The sequence below is a fragment of the Equus caballus genome, chromosome 10 (assembly GCF_041296265.1).
Source record: "Equus caballus isolate H_3958 breed thoroughbred chromosome 10, TB-T2T, whole genome shotgun sequence".
In the NCBI taxonomy this organism is placed as follows: domain Eukaryota; kingdom Metazoa; phylum Chordata; class Mammalia; order Perissodactyla; family Equidae; genus Equus; species Equus caballus.
The window spans coordinates 9,799,462-9,820,069 of NC_091693.1; the positions used below are offsets into that span (position 1 = coordinate 9,799,462).

The 20,608-nt window shown below is 52.2% G+C and overlaps 2 protein-coding genes and 1 long non-coding RNA gene across 4 annotated transcripts; 1 reads left to right on the forward strand and 2 right to left on the reverse strand.

Annotated features, from left to right (window-relative positions):
* Positions 1-352: 352 nt before the first annotated feature.
* LOC138915703 (uncharacterized) lies at positions 353-2,427 on the reverse strand. The gene is made up of 2 exons (XR_011421822.1): positions 2,060-2,427; positions 353-883 (listed from the first exon to the last, which is right to left on the reverse strand). It is a non-coding gene; the product is annotated as an uncharacterized lncRNA (long non-coding RNA).
* Positions 2,428-2,550: 123 nt separating this feature from the next.
* Positions 2,551-5,111, forward strand: LOC100066399 (galectin-7). The gene is made up of 4 exons (XM_014732817.3): positions 2,551-2,681; positions 3,309-3,397; positions 4,146-4,347; positions 4,924-5,111. Exons 1-4 carry the CDS (start codon positions 2,667-2,669, stop codon positions 5,035-5,037), a joined length of 420 nt encoding a protein of 139 aa, XP_014588303.1. The 5' UTR covers positions 2,551-2,666; the 3' UTR covers positions 5,038-5,111.
* An 8,045-nt stretch (positions 5,112-13,156) lies between these two features.
* On the reverse strand, positions 13,157-20,221 carry LGALS4 (galectin 4). 2 transcript variants are annotated; one of them, XM_023649673.2, is made up of 10 exons: positions 20,062-20,221; positions 19,664-19,752; positions 18,133-18,337; positions 16,041-16,175; positions 14,593-14,619; positions 14,429-14,467; positions 14,213-14,242; positions 13,830-13,918; positions 13,483-13,648; positions 13,157-13,402 (listed from the first exon to the last, which is right to left on the reverse strand). In XM_023649673.2, exons 1-10 carry the CDS (start codon positions 20,104-20,106, stop codon positions 13,256-13,258), a joined length of 972 nt encoding a protein of 323 aa, XP_023505441.1. In that variant the 5' UTR covers positions 20,107-20,221; the 3' UTR covers positions 13,157-13,255. The 2 variants fall into 2 exon arrangements, with proteins under 2 accessions (XP_023505441.1, XP_023505442.1); XM_023649674.2 differs by lacking the exon at positions 14,593-14,619.
* Positions 20,222-20,608: the final 387 nt, after the last annotated feature.

The window sequence follows — 20,608 nt, forward strand, 5'->3', positions numbered from 1 at the left end:
ACTGGCTTTTGTCTTGTGATGACCAGATTGTGCCCTTTGTGCAGTTACACAATGAGCTGCCTATCCCTTGAGTTATTTCCTGAAGGAAGACAAAATCAGCAAACACAGCCAGCTGGCCGGTCTTTTCTTGATTTTCACGGCAAATGAACTTTGTGGCTCTTAAATACTGTGGGATGACTGGTTTCCTGGGGCAGGTGGACAAGGGCTGGCTGTTTCGGGGGCTCAAGGAATCCTGATGGGGGTGGTGGTGGCACAGGTGTGTGTATGTCAAAACTCATCCAAGTAGTCCATTAAAATCTGCACAATTTATGAATGTGGAATGTGGCTTGAAAACAAAAAGAATAATAGGAAATAAATACATTCACTATTTATTTGGAAATGAAAAAAATTGCTCCCCCCAAAATTATTCCAGGACTGATAAAAAGATAATCAACACAAATGAATAAGGATGCGTCAAGGGTGAGCATATCTGGGTTCCAAGAAATTAACCAGCATTAAATTGATAACAGACTGAATGTGAACATTGGGCCAAACACCAAAGTCAGGTGTGGACCTGCAGGTCAGCAGCTTGTGAAGAAATATCCAGCCACGATGAAGAAGTCGGGGAAGGTGAGTCATTGGGATCCACAGCAATCCACAGGACGAGGCAGGAAACACAGACGGCCTTCTCTATAAGGGGCGCAGCGGTTAAGTTCGCACGTTCTGCTTCGGTGGCCAGTTCGGATCCAGGGGGCAGATATGGCATCGCTTGGTATGCCATGCTGTAGTAGGCGTCCCACATATAAAGTAGAGGAAGATGGGCGCGGATGTTAGCTCAGGGCCAGGCTTCCTCAGCAGAAAAAGAGGAGGATGGGCAGCAGATGTTAGCTCAGGGCTAATCTTCCTGAAAAAAAAAGAGGAACGGAGGCCATCATGCTGGGAAACTGTGCACCCTGGTTGTTGATGTTAAAACATCAGATCCACTGTCTTCTCTATTTAAAGTCCCAGTGATGAGCCCTCGGCACTCAGACCTGACCTCCAGCCCAGGCCCTGGCCCCAACCTTGCTGTGTGGCCTTGGCTGAGAGGCTGCCCCTCTCTGAGCCTCACTTTTCTCCTCTGCAAAATCGGGGTGTTTGCATCCTCCCTAAATGCAGCCGCCCAGCCTCCCTCTCCGAGGCCCTTGCTCCCTGAACTGCACCACCCCCTGGGGAGCCTCGAGTGTGGGGAGGGGCAGGGAGAGAGTCTGGGAGGCCTGGGGACGGTGGGGTGGTAGGTCCGGTTCGGAGTCTGGTGTCTCCACCCAAAGTTTCCATCGCCGACCCATCTCTGGCCCAGGCCTCTGCCCCCTATGGGGTGGGGCAGAAATAGGGTTATGGGAGGAGGGTGGGGCAGAAATAGGGTTATGGGAGGAGGGTGGGGCACTGGGGAGCAGGCCTGCAGGCTGTTAGGAGGGGATTCTGCTCAGCCTCCTCCCCCTTCCCTCTCCCTGCCTTCTAGAACCATCTTTCAGCCTTCTCCCTCTGACCCCGCCCTTCCTGGCCTGGGTTCCTCTTCTGGAGTGTTGGGTTATGGGGGCTGGAAATGGGCCTGGGTGGAGGGTCCCACATATTCTCTTCCTTGGGCTGGTGGGGGGTGGGTTCTAGGACACCCTGCACTCCACCCCCTTGTCCTGAAAACCAGGTGGGAGAGGAGCAGTTCTGGGAGGTGGGACAAGACGGAAACTTAGAGGAGAGAAACAGGAACTCGTGGTGGACTGAGTGAGAGACACGGGGAGACAGAGACGCAGAGGGAGACTGGGGCATTCAAAGAGACAGAAGAAACACAGAGAAACTTCCAGAGATGAAGAGAGCCAGAGACACAGTCAGCATGCTAGTGCACAGCTGTGTGCTTTGGGCCAATTGCCCCGCCTGTCTGAGCCTCAGTTTCCCCGTCTGGCATTGTGGGTGTTTGACGCCCCTCCGGCCCGGCCTGTGCTGAGCATCAGTGATGCTTGTCTATCCCTGGCAGACCCAGAGGCTCCACGATTGGCAGCTGTTGTTACTCTGTTTCCTTCCCCACCCATATTTCCCGAATGCTTACCGTGTGTGGGCGCTGCTCTGGGCACCAGGGCACGGCTGCCACTTCAGGCACGAGTCCTGCCCCTCGCAGCCCCATGTTCCATGACGATGTTGTTGCCACAGTTATTACACTAGGACAGAGCGTCAACTGGAATTTCCGGGGAGACACTTCCTCAGCCGTGGGCTGCAGGGCCAAACCTGGGAGAGAGGGGTCTGGAGCTGCAGCCCCGGGTTGGCCTCTCAGGACCCACGTTTTCCATGATCAAATGGGCATGAGGGTCTTTGCTCTCTGCTGGGCAGGGGGAAGGTAGGGCTGGCTGCAGGGTGGCTCAGGGAGCCTTCTCTGCTGTCATTATTATTAGTATTAACTGTCCCCTTCATTATTAGGTCAAAGGATCAGGGCAGTTTGCCTGGGAGCACTCAGGGAGGGGAAGGGTGAGAGGCTCCAGGAAAAGGGCGCTAGGCCAGCCTGCCTGGGGGCCAGGGTCTGAGCCAGGTGTGGGCGGTGGGTGTACAAAGGGGCGGAGGGAGTCAGCAGGGCCAGCCACACCCTGCTTTTACTTAAGGCCCCAGCGGCCATCCCTGCCACCACCACTGCCTGTCCCACTGCCTGTCCCACTGTCCCAGCCATGGAAGGGAGCACTGTGAGTGCCTCAGGGGCCTGAGGCTTTGGGGGGTCTTGGATGCCAGACTGCACCAGACTTAGGGAGGGCCTGGGGCCTGGCTGGGATCCCCTGTCCCGAGGGAGAAAGTGGGTGCTGGGGTGTGCTATGAAGAGTCTGAGTGGTGGCTGACCCCACCCATCCGCATGCTCCCATCTCTTGGGGCCTTCCTCTGGGTTTCTCTCTCTGGAGATTTTTTTTTTCCTTTTTTTTTTTTCTCCCCAAAGCCCCCCAGTACATAGTTGTATATTCTTCGTTGTGGGTCCTTCTAGTTGTGGCATGTGGGACGCTGCCTCAGCGTGGTTTGATGAGCAGTGCCATGTCCGCGCCCAGGATTCGAACCAACGAAACACTGGGCCGCCTGCAGCAGGGCGTGGGAACTCAACCACTCGGCCACGGGGCCAGCCCCTCTCTCTGGAGACTTTTGTTGATTCTTTGTGTTTCTCTCTGCAGCTGTCTCCCTGTCTCGGGCTCTCTTTCCTTCTCTCTGTGCCCTTTCTTTTCTCTGATTCTGCTGGTCTGGGTCCTGTCCGTTTCCTCCCTGGGGCTGAGCCATTTTTCCTCCTCTGTCTCCCTGTTCACATGGCCCCCTAACCCCTTCTCCTGCAGGAGGTGCAGCCGAGGGTCCCGCTGCCTGAGGGCATCCGAGTGGGCAACGTGATGAGAATTCGTGGTGTTGTTCCCGGCAACGCTCACCAGTGAGACCCAGGCCCCAGCGGGTAGGGGTGGGTGGGCTCCAGGCTCAGCTGACCCCAATCTCTTCCAGCCCAGAGGTCAGGGCGCCAGAGCCACCTTTGACCCCCGGGGTTTTGGGACCCCTAGGCCATTTCTGACCTTCTGGAATCTGATGTCTTCACTTTTTGCCCCCTGACTGTGGAGCTGGGGTTCCCATGTCTCCCTAAGAATCTGGGGCTCCATGGCAAACTCGGGGTTCCTAGTCCTATGACTTCCAGTCTGAGTCCAGGAACTGTGGGAACATGTCCTGAGACGTGGAGGTGCCCTGGCATCTGGGAGACCTTGGCAGTCGGCCCTATGACTTCCTGGGTCCGGGAACGTCAGGCTTCCTGGGCCTCTAGGGTGCCTGAAAATACTGGGTCCCTGGGATTGGGACCCTCCAGCCCTCTGGGAATTAGGGATGCCCCGGGAATGGGGAGCAGCCTGGCCATCAGCACCACGACTCCTTGGCAACTCCCAGACTGTGTGGAAATGAGGGGGGCCCAGGCCACTGCACAGTGGCCCTTTTCTCGATGGATGTGTGACCAGGCCCCCAATCAGATTTTGGATGCCCTGGTATCTGGGCTCCCTGGCCACCCATCCACAGCCCCTCCTTCTGTGGCGTGTGACAGTCTCAGCTCCCTGTAAGTCTGGGTGAGCTCTGGCCATGGTGATGCCCAGTCCACTGGCACCTGCTATCTATACAATGCCCTCCCTTCCCCAAACTACCAGCTTCTCTATAAACCTGGTGTGCAAGGAAGGGCAGGATGGCGAGGTTGCCCTGCATTTCAACCCCCGGCTGGAGGAGTCCATAGTGGTCTTCAACACTATGCAGGAGGGCCGCTGGGGCCGAGAGGAGCGCGGCCAGGGCATTCCCTTCCAGCGTGGGCAGCCCTTCGACGTGCTCATCATCACCACCGAAGATGGCTTCAAGGTGTGTCTCCCCCGCAGGGATGGGTGCCGAGACCCAGGTCCCTCAGCAGTTGGGGGAAGGCCCCTGGTGGAGCTGGCCAAGGCTGGGCGCCTGTCCCCAGTCCGTCGCCCTCCCCTGGTGCAACCCCATTGATGTCGGAGGGCAGGTGTGCGGCAGGGGCCCGACCAGTGAGCAAGAGCCAAGCGCCCAGGGTGGGGTGTCCCAGCGGGGAGGCGTGGCCCCCATTTCCGTCCCGACCCCACTGCCTGTCATTCATGCTGAGCTAGCCTCTCGGGGGCTGGGGCTAGGCCGTGCTCAGACACTTGCCCAGACACAAGTCCCCACGGGAGTGGTCGCCGCAGACCCTCCTCCACCAGGCCGTCAGGAGTGGGCCGTGGACGCCGGAATCGTGGGCATCACGGCCCCGCCAGCCCTTCAAAGCGCTCGCGTGCACCAGGCAACTCACTGAACCCCCGCGCCGTTAGAACGCACTGCAGCCCCGTTTTCCCAGTGGGCCCAGGTCACACGGCGTGGGGCCGGACGGGCCCGACCCCGCAGTCGGCCTCCGGGTCCTGAAGCCCCGACCCTCCCCTGCAGGCGGTGGTCGGAGACTCGGAATACTACCACTTCCGCCACCGGATCCCGCCGGCGAACGTGCGCCTGCTGGAAGTGGGTGGAGACCCGCAGGTGGATTCGGTGAAGGTCTTCTGAGCCCTCCTGGGTTGCGGGTGAAGGGCGGAAATGGGGTCCAGGGCCCTTGGATGGCAAATAAAATGTGAGCTCGCTCCTCTGCGTATGTGTCTCCTTCACCCAGACCAGGAATACAGGTTCAGAGAGGGGAAGACACTCACTAAGGGTCACCCAGGGACTCGGTGGCCCAGGCGGGATCTCCTCGGCCGCTTCTGGCTGGGAGGCCTCAGGAGGGTCGCGAAAGGGTGGGGGCGGGGCTTTTCTTTGCTGCTTTGCAAAGCAGCCGGGCGGCCATGCCGTTGGGGTGATCTGATGGAGTTGGCAGGGGGCTCACGCGCTGCCCCGGTGGCCCCTGCGCGGATCTAACGGACCCCACATCCGTCCACCCGCAAATAGGGGGTCGAGTCCGCCCCGCCGGGTCCCTTGGAGACCCCCCTCGCGGCGACGGTGCAGGAATCGGCTCAGGCTCCCGGCGCCACGGCCCCTCCTTCTCCCCTCTCCCCCATCCCCGGCCTCTCGGGGCGGGAGGCGGCTCGCGCGAGGAGGGGCTGGGAAGCGCATGGGGCGTCGCCGCTAGTTGGCGCACCCGAGCAGCAGCTGGCCCGCGGAGGGGACGGGAACGCGAGGGGCCGGGCTCCTGGGTCCCCACTGCGGTCATGAGCCTCAGTCCCACACCTCTCCCTCCTCCGCACCCCGGACGGCGAGACTCCGCCCTGCCTGGGAGATTCTGGAGCTGGAATGGGGCAGGAGGCTCACACCTGACCGCCAGGCGGTGCTTTTCTGGTCGGGTTGGGGGTGCGGAGGTGCTGCGTCCCCAGTGAATAGCCGTGGGAGGGGGATCCGGGACCCCCCGCGCGCCCCCGAGTCCCGCCCCCTGAGCGAGGCGCGTGCAGGGGCGGCATTTCTCTGTTGCGGGATGGAGCCCCTGCCACGTGGCCGCCATCCAGCCAGGTGCAGGTTTCCAGAAAGTTCGAAGCCACGCCCCCGGCAGGACTCTCTTTGGGCTTCTGGCCCGCAACCCGCGCCGGGCTGGACAGACTTGCCCCCTCCCCTGGGGCCCTGCAGAGGTTGCGTCTGCCCGGACCGAGGCTCAGTGAGCTCGGACTGCGCTTAACCCTAACAGACCCCAGGGCAGTGGGCAGACCAGGCCCTGCGGCGAGGCTTGCGTCTTCTCAAGACCCGTTTTTCTGCCCCTTGAGACCCTTGGACTGAAGCCACCCCACTTGATGCCCGACCCTTGAGAGTAGGGTCTCTGTGTGGGCCGTGGAATGAAGGGTCCCCTCTCTCAGTGGAGGACCCAAGGAAGTCTGAATTTCCCTGGTCCCCAGCGCTCATTGTGGAATGACTTAGATTTTACTTGCCCGTGTCAAGTATGTTTTTAAACTTTTGTCAAGATAACGTATAGAGACGGTACAAATTTCAAAAGTATACAGGGGAAAGTACAGTTATTGGCACAGCTGGTGACGGTGGTTGGGGGCCTGGCGTGAGATGGTCACGATCCATGCATGTTAATTTCCTGGTAGTTGCCGTGGCCTTCCAGTGGACATGCAGCAGAATGTTCTCGTTTGTAGAAAATACACAATAAAGTATCTGAAGGTGATCAGGAAGCATGTTGACAACTTATTCTCATCATTTCCAAATAAAAAAATATATATGCAAAGGAAAGTCGTCCTTTATGAGAGTAAACTGCTGTTACTCATGTCTTCATTTCTTGCGTATCTTTCCAAAACTCTCTATGCACTTCTAAACACAGGCATATTCGGGTTTTTTCCCTCTTTGCATAAACGGTAGCATCCTTCATCCACTGACCTTGTTTTTGTCGCTGACCAGTATATATGTGTCCAGTGTCACTCACTTTGCTGGCTGCCCAGTGCTCCCTTGCAAGGAATCAATAACGTGACGAATGTCACTTGAGCCCTCCTGAATGTGTGTTTGTGTCATATCATTCACTACACTCAAACAATGGTACACTGAGTGTCCTCGGACCTACGTCAGCAGGACCGTTTCCCTTTTTATAATCTCTGCTCTGATTATAAAATGTAAGCATGCTTATTCCAGAATGGGGAATAACAAATTTAAAATCACCCATGATTTCACGATCCAGATAATAATCACTGTTAGTATTTTAGTGTTTTTCTTTCCAGCCTTTTTTCTATAATAATTTGTATACACTATGCATTTGGGGGAAATTGAAATATATATGTGTATTTAGATATATATTTTTTGAAAGATAAATATTCCAAAATATTGGAAAATTGAAATATATATCTACATATTTCCTGAGTCCCCACTAGGTGTTGGTCCCTGTGCTAACCACTCTTGCAGTCCTCAAGAAGAGCTTCTGGGGTAGATACCCTTATTATTCCTATTTTGCAAATGAGGCATCTGATGCTCAAGAAGGTTCAGTGACCTGTTCCAGGTGGAGCAGGGACCAGAGCCAGGTGAATGTGATCTAAACCACTGGGAAATCGTGTTTTGTCTTGTTTTTTAGTATCAAGTTTATTGAGGTTTTTAATATCAACTTTATTTATATACATACAATAAAATTCTCCCTTTCTAGGTGTACACTTCCATGAATTGTGACAAACTCATATGGTTGTATGACCAGCACCGCAGTCAAGGTCCAGGACATCTCCGTCACCCCTTCCCAAGCACCCTCCTGGCACCTGGCAGCCTTGCCTGCTCTCTATCGTCATAATGTAGCTTTTCCTGTTCTAAAATTTTGGATAGAACTAGGCTTTTTTTTCTGTCTGGCTACTTTTGTTCAGCCTAATGTTGTTGAGGTTCTTTCACGTGTTTTCATGTGGTGGTAATTCCTCCCTATTTGTCTGAGTCGTATTCCAATGTATGGCTATACCACACCTTGTTTATCCATTCACCTGTTGATGGACTTGAGTTGTTTCCAGTGCTGGATTATGAATTAGGATGGTGTGAACAAGTCTTTATGAAATGAGCCTCTAAGAAATGAGTGTGGACTCGTTTCTTACTACATGATTTTATCTTCTGATGTTAAACCAACCTTGCATTCCTGGGTTAAATCCCACTTGGTTAAGATGTATAATCATTTTTGTACATAGTATGGATTCAGTTTCCAAATATTTTGGATCAAATAATTTGGATTTCAAATATTTTGTTCAGGATTTTTGCATTTATGTTCATGAAAGATATTGGTCTGTAGTTTTCTTTTCGTGTGATATCTTTGTCTGACTTTGGTATCAAGGTAATAATCATCTCATAAAATAATTATGGAATTGTTCCCTCTGCCTCAATTTTTCTGGAAGAGTTTTTGTAGGATTGATATTACTTTAATATTTAATAGAATTGACTGGTTAAACCACCTGCGCATGGGTTTTTCTGTAGAAATATTTTTAAATTACTCAATTTCTTTTCTTTCTTTCTTTTTTTTTTTTGAGGAAGATTAGCCCTGAGCTAACATCTGCTGCCAATCCTCCTCTTTTTGCTGAGGAAGACTGGCCCTGAGCTAACATCCATGCCCATCTTCCTCTACTTTATGTGGGACGCCTGCCACAGCATAGCTTGCCAAGCAGTGCATAGATCCACACCCAGGATCCGAACTGGCGAACCCAGGGCCGCCCAAGCAGAATGTGCACACTTAACCACTGTGCCACCGGGCCAGCCCCTAAATTACTCAATTTCTGTACTTGCTAAGGGTCTATTAACATTTTCTAATTCTTTTCTAGTTAATTTAGATAATTTCTGACTGCCCAGGAATTTGTTCTTTTCATCTAAGTTGCCTAACATGTTTGCCCAAACTTGTTTATAATATTCCCTTGTAATCCTTTTTATTTTCTTTAGAGTCATTAGTGGTGTCCCCTTCCTTTGTTCTTGATTTTATGTCTTTTCTCCCTTATTTCTTGGTCAGTGTAGCTAAGGTTTGTTAATTTTGTTGATCTTTTAAAAAAACCATCTTTTGGTTTCATTGATTTTCCCGATTTTCTATTTTATTGATTTCCACTTTGCTCGTTAGTATTTCCTTCTTTCTATTACTTTAAGTTTGATTTATTCTTCTTTTTCTAGTTCTTGAGGTGATGATGTCTATGTCTTCTGTATCCTTACTCATCTCTGTCTGGTTGTTCCATCAATTACTGAAAGAGGGGTATTGAAATTTATAATTACAATTGTTAAATTATCTGTTGGTCCTTTCAAATCTGGCATGGATTTTGGGATCCATTGTTAGTGTACATGTTTACTTGATCTATATATTTGATATGTTTACTTGATATATACATATGTGCCTGATGTATTGAGCCTGTAGAAGTGTCGCTCTTTGTCTCTGGTACAATTTCTTTTAACATCTATTGTGTCTGATATTAATTTTGTCCTTCTTATGTTCTTATGGTTACCGTTTGCATGTATATCTTTTCTCATCCTTTCACTTTCAACTTATTTATGTCTTAGATCTAAAGTGCACCCTTTGTAGACAGCATATACTTGGAACTTGCTTTCTTATCCAGTCTGACAATGTATTGGTTACCTATTGCTTCATAACAAATTACCCCATAACTTAGCAGCATAAAATGACAAATATTTATTATATTACACAGTTTCTGAAGTTAGGAATCCAAGAGTGGCTTACCTAGATGGTCTTGGCGCTGAGTTTTCATGAAGTTGCCGCCACACTATCAGTGGAGCTGTAGTCATCTAAAAGAAAGTTTGGCAAACTACGGCCGTGGGCCAAAGCCACCCATTGTCTATGTTAGGATGGCTCACAAGCTAAGAATGGTTTTTACACTTTTAAATAGCAGAAAAAATAAAAAGAGTAGTATTTCATAACACTGAAGTGTTATGAATTCAAATTTCAGTGTCCATAAATAAAGTTGTATTGGCACACGGCCACGCTCTTTCATTTATGTATTGCCTAAGGGCTGCTTTTGTGTTTTGTCAGTGGAGTTGAGTAGTTGCAACAGAGACTGGATCACCCACAAGGCTTAACCTATTTACTACATGGCCACTATAGAAAAAGTTTGCAACCTCTGCTCTAAAGGCTTGCCTGAGACTGGAGGAGCCTCTCCCAGGAAGGCTCACACACACGGCTGTTGGGAGGAGTTTCCAGTTTCTCGTCACGTGGACCCTTCCAGAGGACTGAAGAAGTTACTGACTCCTCCCAGAGGAGCAATCCAGGAGTGAGAGCTAGAGAGCAAGGCCAAGACAGAAGTTGCAATTATTGATATAGTTGGCTTTACGGCTGCCATTTTGCTATTTGTTTTTACCCTCTGTTACTCCTTCACGACCTTCTTTTGTGTTAAACAAACAATTTTTAGTGGACCACTTAAATTCCAGCTTTGATTTTTTTTTAAAGATTGGCAACTGAGCTAACGTCAGTTACCAATCTTTTTTTTCCCCCTTGTTCTTTTTCTCCCCAAAGCTCCCAGTACATAGTTGTATGTCGTAGTTGTGGTCCTGCTGGTTGTGCCATGTGGGACGCCGCCTCAGCATGGCCTGATGAGTGGGTGTGTAGGTCCGTGCCCAAGATCCAAACCAGCGAAACCCCTGGCCACCAAAACAGAGTGTGCAAACTTAACCACTCGTCCACGGGGTCGGCCCCAAACCTTTGATTTTTTTAACTGTACATTTTGAAAGCTGGTTTTTAAATGGTCACTCTAAGGATCACAATATACACCTTAACTCATCATAGCCAACTTTAGGTTGATACAGATTTAATTCCAGTAAAATATAGCAGTTTTGCTCCAATATATTTCCATCCCCCACCCTATTTTGTGCTATTGTTGTCATATATATCACATCTGTGTATGTTAGACACCCTGAAATATAGGTTTTTATTTTTATTTTTAAATAAAAAGAAGAAAAAAGAAAAATATACAATTTTTTAAAATATGTATTCACATATTTATAATTTCTGGGCTCTTCATTTCTTCTTGTGGATTTGAGTTTCTGTTTGATGCCATTTTATTTCAGGGTGAGGGAATTCCTTTAGTATTCCCTAAAGGGCAGGTTGGATAGCGATGAATTCAGCTTTTGTTTATCTGAGAATGTCTTTCTTTTGCCTTCAGTTTTGAAATATAGTTTTGTTGAATATAGAAATATTGGTTGACGGTTTTATTTTTCTTCTAGCACTTTGAATAAATTGTTCAGCTGCCTTCTGGCCTCCTTTGTTTCTATGAAAAGTTAGCCAATAATTGTGCCTCTGTTCGTCTGTAGCTGATGACTTGTTTTTCACTTGCTGCTTTCAAGGTTTTCTCTTTGTCTTTTTTCTTCTCAGAAGTTTGACTAAAATGAATCTAGATATACATCTCTTTGTATTTATCCTACTTGCAGTTCATTGAGCTTCTTGGATCTATAAATTAATGTCTTTCATGAAATTTGGTAAGTTTTCAGCCATTATTTCTTAAAACATTTTACAGCAGCAATAGAAAACTAACTGTGACCCCTCAAGCTCATTCAGGGCATCAACCTCTGGGAGGAGCTCCAGTCTCCACCTCTCTCTCTGAACGTTTTTGGGGTCTGTAGCTGACATGTCTCCCCACTACCATTCCTGGGAGGCACCACCCTGGGCATCAACTGTCCAGTGAGGGAGGGGGGTGGAAGGGAGAAGGAGTCTCCCCTCCCATGTACCCCAGGAGGAAAAGAGCACCTCAGACTGGAGGCTGCCCAGGTCAGCCCTCCACCCTTCCTCACCTCCTTGGCATCCATCCCAGGGTCTGAGTTTAATAAAAATATTGATGCCCATGACCCATTACTGATTTACTAGACTAGAACATATGAAATTGTTGATATTTAACCACTTTCAACCTACAAAAATGGTATTTTTATATGGCTTAACCTAATAATAATGGTCTGTGTTGGGGTCAGGTATCAATATTTTTTTAAAAGCTCCCAGGTAATTGCAATGTACAGCCAAGTTTGAGAACTAAACCTGATGAATGAAGGCAACAATAAAGAGAATGAATGAATGAAAAAATGAACAGACATTGACAAATGACTGAATAACGCATATGTGAACAAGTGAGTGAGTAAATAAAGCAGGGAATGAATGGATGAATGAAAGTGTAAATAAGTGAACAGATGGTTAAATCAACACAAGAGTAACTTGATAAAAAGATGGTTGGATGGACGGCAGATGATTAGTGGAGAGATGGAAAGATGGAGAGCTAAATGAATGGATAAACAGTTGGAAATGGATGGAGGAATGGATCATTAAGGGATGAACGGATGACTGGATAGAGAATGGAGAAATGGATGGAGGGATGAATGGAGGGATAAATTGTCATATGGAGGACAAATGGATGGATGGATGGATGTGATGGAAGGCAGAGAATTGCATGGACAAATGGAGTGATGAAAAGATGAATGGATGAATGGAAGTTGGCTGTAAGGATGGCTGAATGTATAGACAGATGGACTAGTAAATTAATAAATGGTTAAATGTTTGAATGGATGGATGGGGAGATGGATGGGTGAAGGGTTGGATGATGAATGGATGGACAAACAGATGGATAAATGGAGAGCTAGATAGATTGATAAGTGGATGAATGGTTGGATGTTTAGACAGATAGAAGAACATATACTTGCATGGATGTTTGGAGAAATTGTTGCATGGTGAGATGGATTGGTGGAGAGATAAATGGATGGGTGGATGGATAAAGGGTTGGATGAAAGGATGGCTGGATAAACAGATGGATAGATAAATTGAAGAGTGGCTAGATGGCTGGATGTTTGATGAATAGATGGATGGACTTTTGGTTAGATGGATGCATGGAGAGATTGATGGATGTTGACATGGATGAATGGAGAGGGGAATGCATGAACGAATGGAACAACAGCCTGTATGGTGGTTAAGTATGTGGCCTTGGGAGCCAGACCACCTCGATTTGAATTCTGGTTCTTTTGTTTATGGGCTTTGTGGCAATTTGCTTTATTTTTCTTTGCCTGTTTCCTCATCTTTCACAGAGGGATGGATGATAATAATAGTTTCTACCTCCTGGTGTTTTTGTGAGGAATGAATGAATGGATACACATAAAGCCCTAAGATCAGAGTCTGGAGCACACCTAGATTTATCATGATGAGAAGATGGATGGACTGACAACCGGATGGCTGAATGGGCAGTGCATGATTGAACCAAAGAAGGAAGGAGCAGTGAGGGAGGTGAGGGGTCACATATACTCATGAGATATCTCAGACATTTTATTAGGGGCTTAGAAGGGAGTCTTATAGGATCTTTCTCTCTGTGTTCCCAAGGGTTATAGCCCCAGGAATAGATCAGATCTGGACGTAGGACAAGGTGACATCACCCTGGATCTCCAGCACGTCCACCCTCTGGAATGCCGGCAAGCGATGGGAGAAGTCAAAGAGATGCTGGCCGTTGGCAAAAACCTTGAAGCGATCTGTGCCACAGCGAATGGACAGCTGCAAGGAGAGGGCAGGCATGAGGCCAGGGCCAGGACCGAGGCTTTAGAGCGAAGCAGGTAAGGAGACTCCAGACTCACGTCAAAATACTGGCCAGCTCTAAATGGGTTGTGGGGGATCCTCCTCTCCTCGGATCCCCAGGAGCCATTCAGAAAGCTGTTCCGAACCACAATGCCCTCAGACAGGCGGGGGTTCATGTGCAGAGCCACATCCCCTGAGGAGCCCACCTTGAAATTGATGACAAAGCTGGGGGCAGAGATAGAGAGACATCGAAGTGAGCTGGGAGCCAGAACCTGGTTCTCCAATGAAGGAAGGGGCTGGGGCCTAGATTCCTGGGTCCCTTGTGGAGGCGGCAGCTGAGGGCCCAGACTCCAGGGTCTGAGGGGAGAGGGGGCTGCGGATTCCCACCTCCATCTAGATTCTGTACCTCTTGCTTGAGGGGGGTACAAAGCCCTTGATTATGATGGTTCTTCGAGGTGTAAGCCCCCCTTGCAGTCTCTTCACAAACGGCACAGGCTGTGGGAAGAGAGCATGGGTCCCATCATCTCACAGATCTCCAGAAGCCAAATACAGGGACGAATTTTCAGTGAGGGGAACCCACTCCTCCTAGGCAATGCCCCAACCCCCATCCCCTCCCCACCCTGACCACCACTCCACCCTCTCCCCACCTCCCGCCCCAAACCCCCTCTGCCCACTCTATCTCCTTCCCTCGCAGGGCTGCCCATGGACCAGGGCCCCCCACCACCATTGGGTCCTGCTTCCCCACACACTGCCCACTGCAGGGCCCTGGACTCCTGCAGGACGCCTTACCGGGTTGAAGGCTGGGGGTCCCTCCATGGTCTGTGAAGTGAGGAAGAACAGATGTTATTCTGTAATATTCGACAAACATCTCCGGCACATCTGCCACATGCGGGTGTGTCTCTGGGCGCTGGATTAGGGCAAGTGGGGAGCCAACCTCTCTCAACTCCCCAATTCTCGCCACCCCGCCCCCCACCCACCAGATGGCCATGTAACCCTCCCACTTACAGGCAGGGAACCCTGCTGCGGGTAGCTGTGTCCGTGACCCTGTGTGGATAGACGGCAGGATGGAATGGTGAGGGGGCTGGAGGCCCTTCTGCTGCCCAGAGACCTCCTCAGCCACCGAACTCCCCACCCAAGGCCAAAGCCACCGCCCACCAGCAGGTACTTACTGGGTGAGGCGGAAAACCCCTAGGTGGCTGTGGGCACAGAGGGAGAAAGAGGTGATGAGGGGGACATCAAACGAGAGCCTCCAGGGTGTCAAGGATGCCTGCCCTGGGCAACCCACCACCGCCATCCCGGGGAACGCTGGGCTCCAAGATGGCTCAGTGATGGAGAGGGAACTGCTGTGTTTAGAAGTGAATTTCGCTCCATCCCTTTAGGACAAGCCTGGTACATTCTCTTCTCGTCCCCTCCCCTGTCCTGGCTTCCTGCTGTTCCAGGACCCTCATGTGCCCCTCTCCTTCCCGCTCAATAAAGTGTGCTCTCCCCCAGAACATCCTCCCAGGCGCACACAGTTCATGCCCCTGCCCGCCTCCTCGGGAAGCGCGAGTAGCCCCTGACGCCCACCACGGGGTGCCTGGGAGTCCTTGGACCCAGCCCAGTTCCCGTCCCTCCCTTGTCTGTCTCAGGCCCTCACAGTCTCTCTGTGTGTGTCTCTCTGCTTCTGTTTCTCGGTCTCTGTCTCTCTCCATCGCTGTTTCCCTCTCTCTTCCACACGCTTTTGCACAGGTGGTTCCTTGCGCCGCGAACACCTTTCCCTTCCCCAGAGAACTTAGATTCACGCTTCTCTCTGTCTCCTTCTCTTCCTAATGAACCCCTTTCCACCTTGACTTCCATCTCAAGTCAGTTCTTCTGAAGGCCTTTTAAAAATAGCCTTGTGGTTTTTTAAAATGTATGGACGACGCCCGATAGGAAAATGAACCCCCGCAAGCCCACGGCCGCCTCGCGGATGAAGACGTTCCTGATGTTTTCCGTGCGTGCGTTAGATCAGCTCTGTGACCTCGGGCAGGTTACCTAAGGTCCCTGTGCCTCGTTTCCCACATCTGTAAAAGGAGGCTGCTGATGAGCAGAGACGGTCCCTGTGGAGCTGCCGGGGGCTTACAGGTTGGGAGCGTAGAGCCCTCCTTGGCTGAAGGACACGTGGGGAGCCTGGAGTCGGGGCCCCTCCAGGAAGTGCTCCCATGAGTTCCTGGTGTGTGTAGGTGGGTGTCCTGTCATTCACTGTGGACCTGGAGAGGGGCTTCTAGGTGGTTGGGCGCGTGTCTGTTCAGCTTTCACAGACCGGGTGGGGGTGTCGGCCAGGCCAAGGTCCCACCAGCGATCGCCATCGTGCGCCTTGTCGTTAGAGCTCCTCCTGACTCAGCTTCCACACCTCCTCCTCCACCAGGAAGCCCGCCTCCCCAAACCTCCTGTATGTCCCCCATCCCGGCCCTGACTGCTTGTGGCCGGCACCGTCTGGTGACATGTCTGTCTCCCCAGTGGACTGCCTTGGTGGTGTCTGGGTTCACGGCATTACCCAGCAAAGGCCCTGGCACAGAGCAGGAGCTCAGGAAATAAGTGACTACGGGAGTGCACTAAGGAAGGAAGCAAGTAAAGAAGAGAGGGAGGCCCCACGCACCTGGGGGTGGGAGGGCTGGCCTCCGATGAAGTTGATTGACTGAAGTTGAACGTCCCCATCCACTTGCAGGTGGGTGACCATCTGGAGGGGGAGCCGGTGCCCGAACTCGTAGAAGGAATTTCCATTGACCACCACCTGCAGGGCCAGGGGAGGTCAGGGTCGGCACTCACAACCTTGGGAAAGCAGAAGCAGGAAGCAGGAGACAGGGACCTTTTTAAACTTGAGGTGACAAATCTTGGGGGTGAGCTGGGATAGCCTCCAAGTCAGGAAGCTTGGCATCCACAAGTCAGAAGTCAAGCCGGGGTCCAAAGTCACCTCCCAGACGGGGGAGATGGGAGAGAATAGAGAATTTCATCTGGGGGTGGAGATAGGGAGAGAACAGAGTCTGAGTCCTGGTTTTGGCACCAAATGAGTTGAGTCTGAGGTCTAGCTCTGACATGTCTTGGCTGTGTGACCTCAGGCAAGTTGCTTCACCTCTCTGAGCCTTTGTTTCCACATCTGTAAAATGGGGGCTCATTCTGGGATTGTCGGGAAGATGGAAAGCTAGCAAGGCTTGTCAGAGGCGTTGTGGAAATGTTGGCTAGAGCCTTGCGATCATCGCTGAGAGGACGGAAGTCTAGTTTGAGTGCTAAGCCGTGGACACAGGGCTGAGAGCCACCTCCGCAGGACCGAGAGTTCACCAGGTGCTAGTACTTTCCATAGTGATATCAATGTGGTCACTGTCTCAAGAGCTCCGTGAGGCAGGACAAGAGATTGGTCCTGTCCCTCAAGAAAGCGGAGGCTCCAGGCAGTAGAGCGACCAGCTCAAGGTCACACCTGGGGGCGTGGCAAAGCCCAGGTTCCAGTCTTGCAAACCTCGGATCCTTGTCTGTCTAACTTCAAACCATGACATTAACCTCGGTGATGAGCTTAGAAAGCTGTGCCCACAGGAGGGCAAGTCAAGTCCAGGGAGATCCTCCAACCGGCCATTCCCCCCAGGACACTCCTCAGGTGGGGCATGTGGCTGTGAATGGGCACCGGGACATCCCCTGCAGGGCTGTTTGTGGGGAGCCAGATGCGGGGACAGCGGGAGCTCAGAGCATGGCCCGGGAGGCCTGCACAGCCAGCAGAAGGCGCAGAGCAGGGGTGACAGCACGCGGGGCTCTAACACATAAATGATGACGGAGAAAAGCAGCGGGGGGTGGGGGGAGTGTAACATAGCGGTGAATACGTAAGGAGAGAACCTGAAAAAACACGCAGAGACACTATCCAGGCCGAGAGAAGTGAGGATAAAGGCTGCCCTGGGGACGAGGGGACTGAGGGACATGAGGGGGCTTCTGGGGCTGGAGCGTTCTGTTTGTGGACCCAGGTGCTGCGTACACGGGGGGCATTCTCTTTGCAAAAAACCTGGGTGCTTCGTGCAGATGGTTCTCTGTACCTGGGTCACACCGTAAGAACACATCAAAAAATACTTGAAGAATAGTAACCGTCACAATGTGTGGGCCTCCTTTGGACCCTGATTTAAGCAAACTAACTGTAGAAATCAACAAAGCTGATGGCATTTATGGGATAACCGGCCGCTGGCTGGATATGCGGCGACACCAGGGAAGAACTGTCGATGTGTAAGGTGTGACCATGGCATCGTGACCGTGTTTTTAAAAACGGAACTATTTCTGAATGAAATGATGTGCTCTCTGGGATTTGCTTTTAAAGACTATGGGAGGGGAGGTGTGAGGTAGAGGTGAAAGCAGAGGGACTCAAGTGGACAGCTGTTGGAGCCGGCCCAGGAGATGGGGTCACCGTCCCGGTGCTCCCTTTGTGTGAGTTCAGAGTTCTCGACAAGAAACAGCAAAAATACACACTCGGAGAGCACAGAGGAACGAGGTGATGGAAGGTCAACGTGTGACAAGGTTCTCCGTGGTGGAGGAAAGGGAAATGAGAAAAAGAGGTGAGGGAGTTTTGTAAGAGGCAGGAAAGAGGGATAAGAAAAGACAAAAATGAGGTAGGAGGGGAGGGGAGACAGGAGAGGCTGAGAGAAGGAGGGGAGGGAGGAAGGAAGGGAGGGGACAAGGGAGGAAGGGAGGAGTGGGGAGCAAGGAGGGGAGGCTCCCACCTTGTAGTGCTCCGGCAGGATCATGAAGACCAGCTCGAAGGGGCAACCCTTGCGGAAGGGCATCTCCCTTTTCCTCTCCTCTTTGCCCCAGTGGCCGCCCTGCTGCGAGTTGAAGACCACCTTGTCCAGGCCATCAAAGCGGGGATTGAAGTGGAAGGCGATGTCCGACCCGGGGGACTGCCCCACCGCAAAGTTCACGAAGAACCTGGTGGGACACAGAAGAGCTGGTCCACGTGCCCCACCCGCCAGCACATGGGGCCGTCCTCCCGGAAGCCCTTTCCGCCCCACCATGTTCCAGGTTCCAGAGGGAGGGCAGCCTGGCCCAAGAGGGGAGGAGGAGGTCGTGGCCCTGAGCTCCAGGAGGCGGGTTCCCACCGCCACCCTTTCCCTCAGTCCATTTCCTCACCAGGCCAGCTCCCCCAGCCTCTCCCCAACTTCCAATGGGACTGCAATTGGTACTCCTGCGTTTCTGCGTCCACCGTGGGCCAGACACTGTCCTAGGTACCTGACATCTCTCAGTTCAGATCTCTCTGCTCCCTGCAGGCCATTCCCCACATACAGCCAGAGAGACCTTGTGACACCCAAGTCAGAGCATGCACATTCCACATCTCTCCTCACACCAGCATCCCCAAAGTTATTGGAATGGGGCAGGCACACACCTTTCTCAGAGCCTTTGCACTGGCTGTTCTTTCTGCCTGGAACGCTCTTCCCTCAGATACATCCCAGGCTCCCTCTCTCACTTCCTTCTCATCTTTGCTGAAATGTTCCCTTCGCAGGGAGGCCTTCCCCGGACGATGCCACGCCCTCTGCCCCACGTCTACTCCCTATCTCCCCTCCTTATTCATCTCCATAGAGCTTCTCATCATCTGACGTATTATAGATTTGACTTATTTATTGTCGATCTGTCTCCTCTACCAGAATGTCAGCTACACAAGGACAGGGATCTTTGTCTGTCCTGGTGACTGCTCTGTCCCCGGCGCCTAGGCCCAGAGCAGACACTCAGTGAGCAAAGAAACAAGGAATAAAGGAACAAAAGCCCTATGAGGTAAATTCAATATTGATCACCATTTTAAGGTGATAACAAAGGCTAAGATTCGTGACAGTGTTTATTTTACAGTCCTACATGTTTGTATATTGAATCCTCAAACAGGATTCGCAAACAGAGGTCCAGCCACTTTTGCAGGCACCCAGCTGGTAAGTGACGAGCCGGGACGTGAAGGCTGGGGGCCCGGCTCCGAGCCTGTCACCTTAATTCATGCTATCACACTCGTCAATTCCAGCCCAAAGTCCCGACCTGGGGCCACCTCTCATGGGGACCTTCCCTGACCCCTTCCAGCCCCCAGTGTCCCCCCTCCTGATCTGATCGCCAAGCCCAGGATTCCCCAGACCATCGGGTGGGGTGACAGAGAGTCCCTCCCCACCCAGGGTGGAGGAAGGGAAGACGGCCTCCTGCGCCCAGGCCAGGAGCCCCCGGCTGGAGCCCCCGGCTGGAGCCCCCTCCTAGCCTGGCCTGGCGTGGGGCGGGTCTTACCTCTTCATGTGCTCACTAGGCACTCCTTGGATGTAAACGGACATTCCGACGCTGAGGCCGCCCGGGATGGGCTGGTTGTAGGGCAGAGTCTGTAGAAGGGGCCGGGTGAGGGGCCTCGAAGGCATCTGCCTGCTGCGGCCTTTACCCCTCATTGGGAAGCCCCCCCTACTCCCTTAAGCAAGGGAGCGGGACCCAAGGAGTGAGGGATCAGCGTGGAGGTGAAGGCCAAGAGTCAGGTCTGAAATGAGCGGCCTGCGTCTCGGGGTGGGAGTCGGTCAAGCCGCAGGGCCGGGACGGGGTCCATCAGCCCCTCGGAGGATCAGGCCGAGGGCAAACAGCGTGGGGCTCAGGGTGGACCCTAGACAGGGCCTGGGGTAGGGCCTGGGCCGGCATCTCACCGGGTTGTAGGTGGGCTGGTAGCCGGGTGCCGGGACAAAGGCCATCTTGCCGGGCTGGGCTCAGGGCTTGTGCCTTGAGGAGAGCTGCAGGAGTGAGCAATGGTGGCAGAAGGCAGCTGATGAGCGCCTCTTATACCTGAGGGGAAGGGCGTGGCTGGCAGGGCAGGGTCCACAGGGTCCCTTTTCTGGGCATCCCACGCTCACGTCTTCGCCTAGAGCATCCCTGGAGCCGCTTCTCTTACCAGCCTCATGGGTGACCAGCCAGACCCTGGGTCACCTGGGCCAGGCCTGGGGGACTCGGCTCAGGGCCCCCTCCTCCAGGCCCTTCTGCAAAGAGGAGGTGCCAGTGAACTTCGCCCCCGCCAGGGCCTTATCAGAGCCCATAAAACCCTGCCCAGATCTCTGTTAGCAGAGGGAGGGTGAGGCCAGGCGTGTTGGGCAGGGCAGGGTTGCAGGAGTGGCCGGGGACAGATGGGCAATGGAAGTGAGAGAAAGCCGGGCGGAACTGACACACCCAGGGACTGTGAAAGGACCTACATTTATTGCG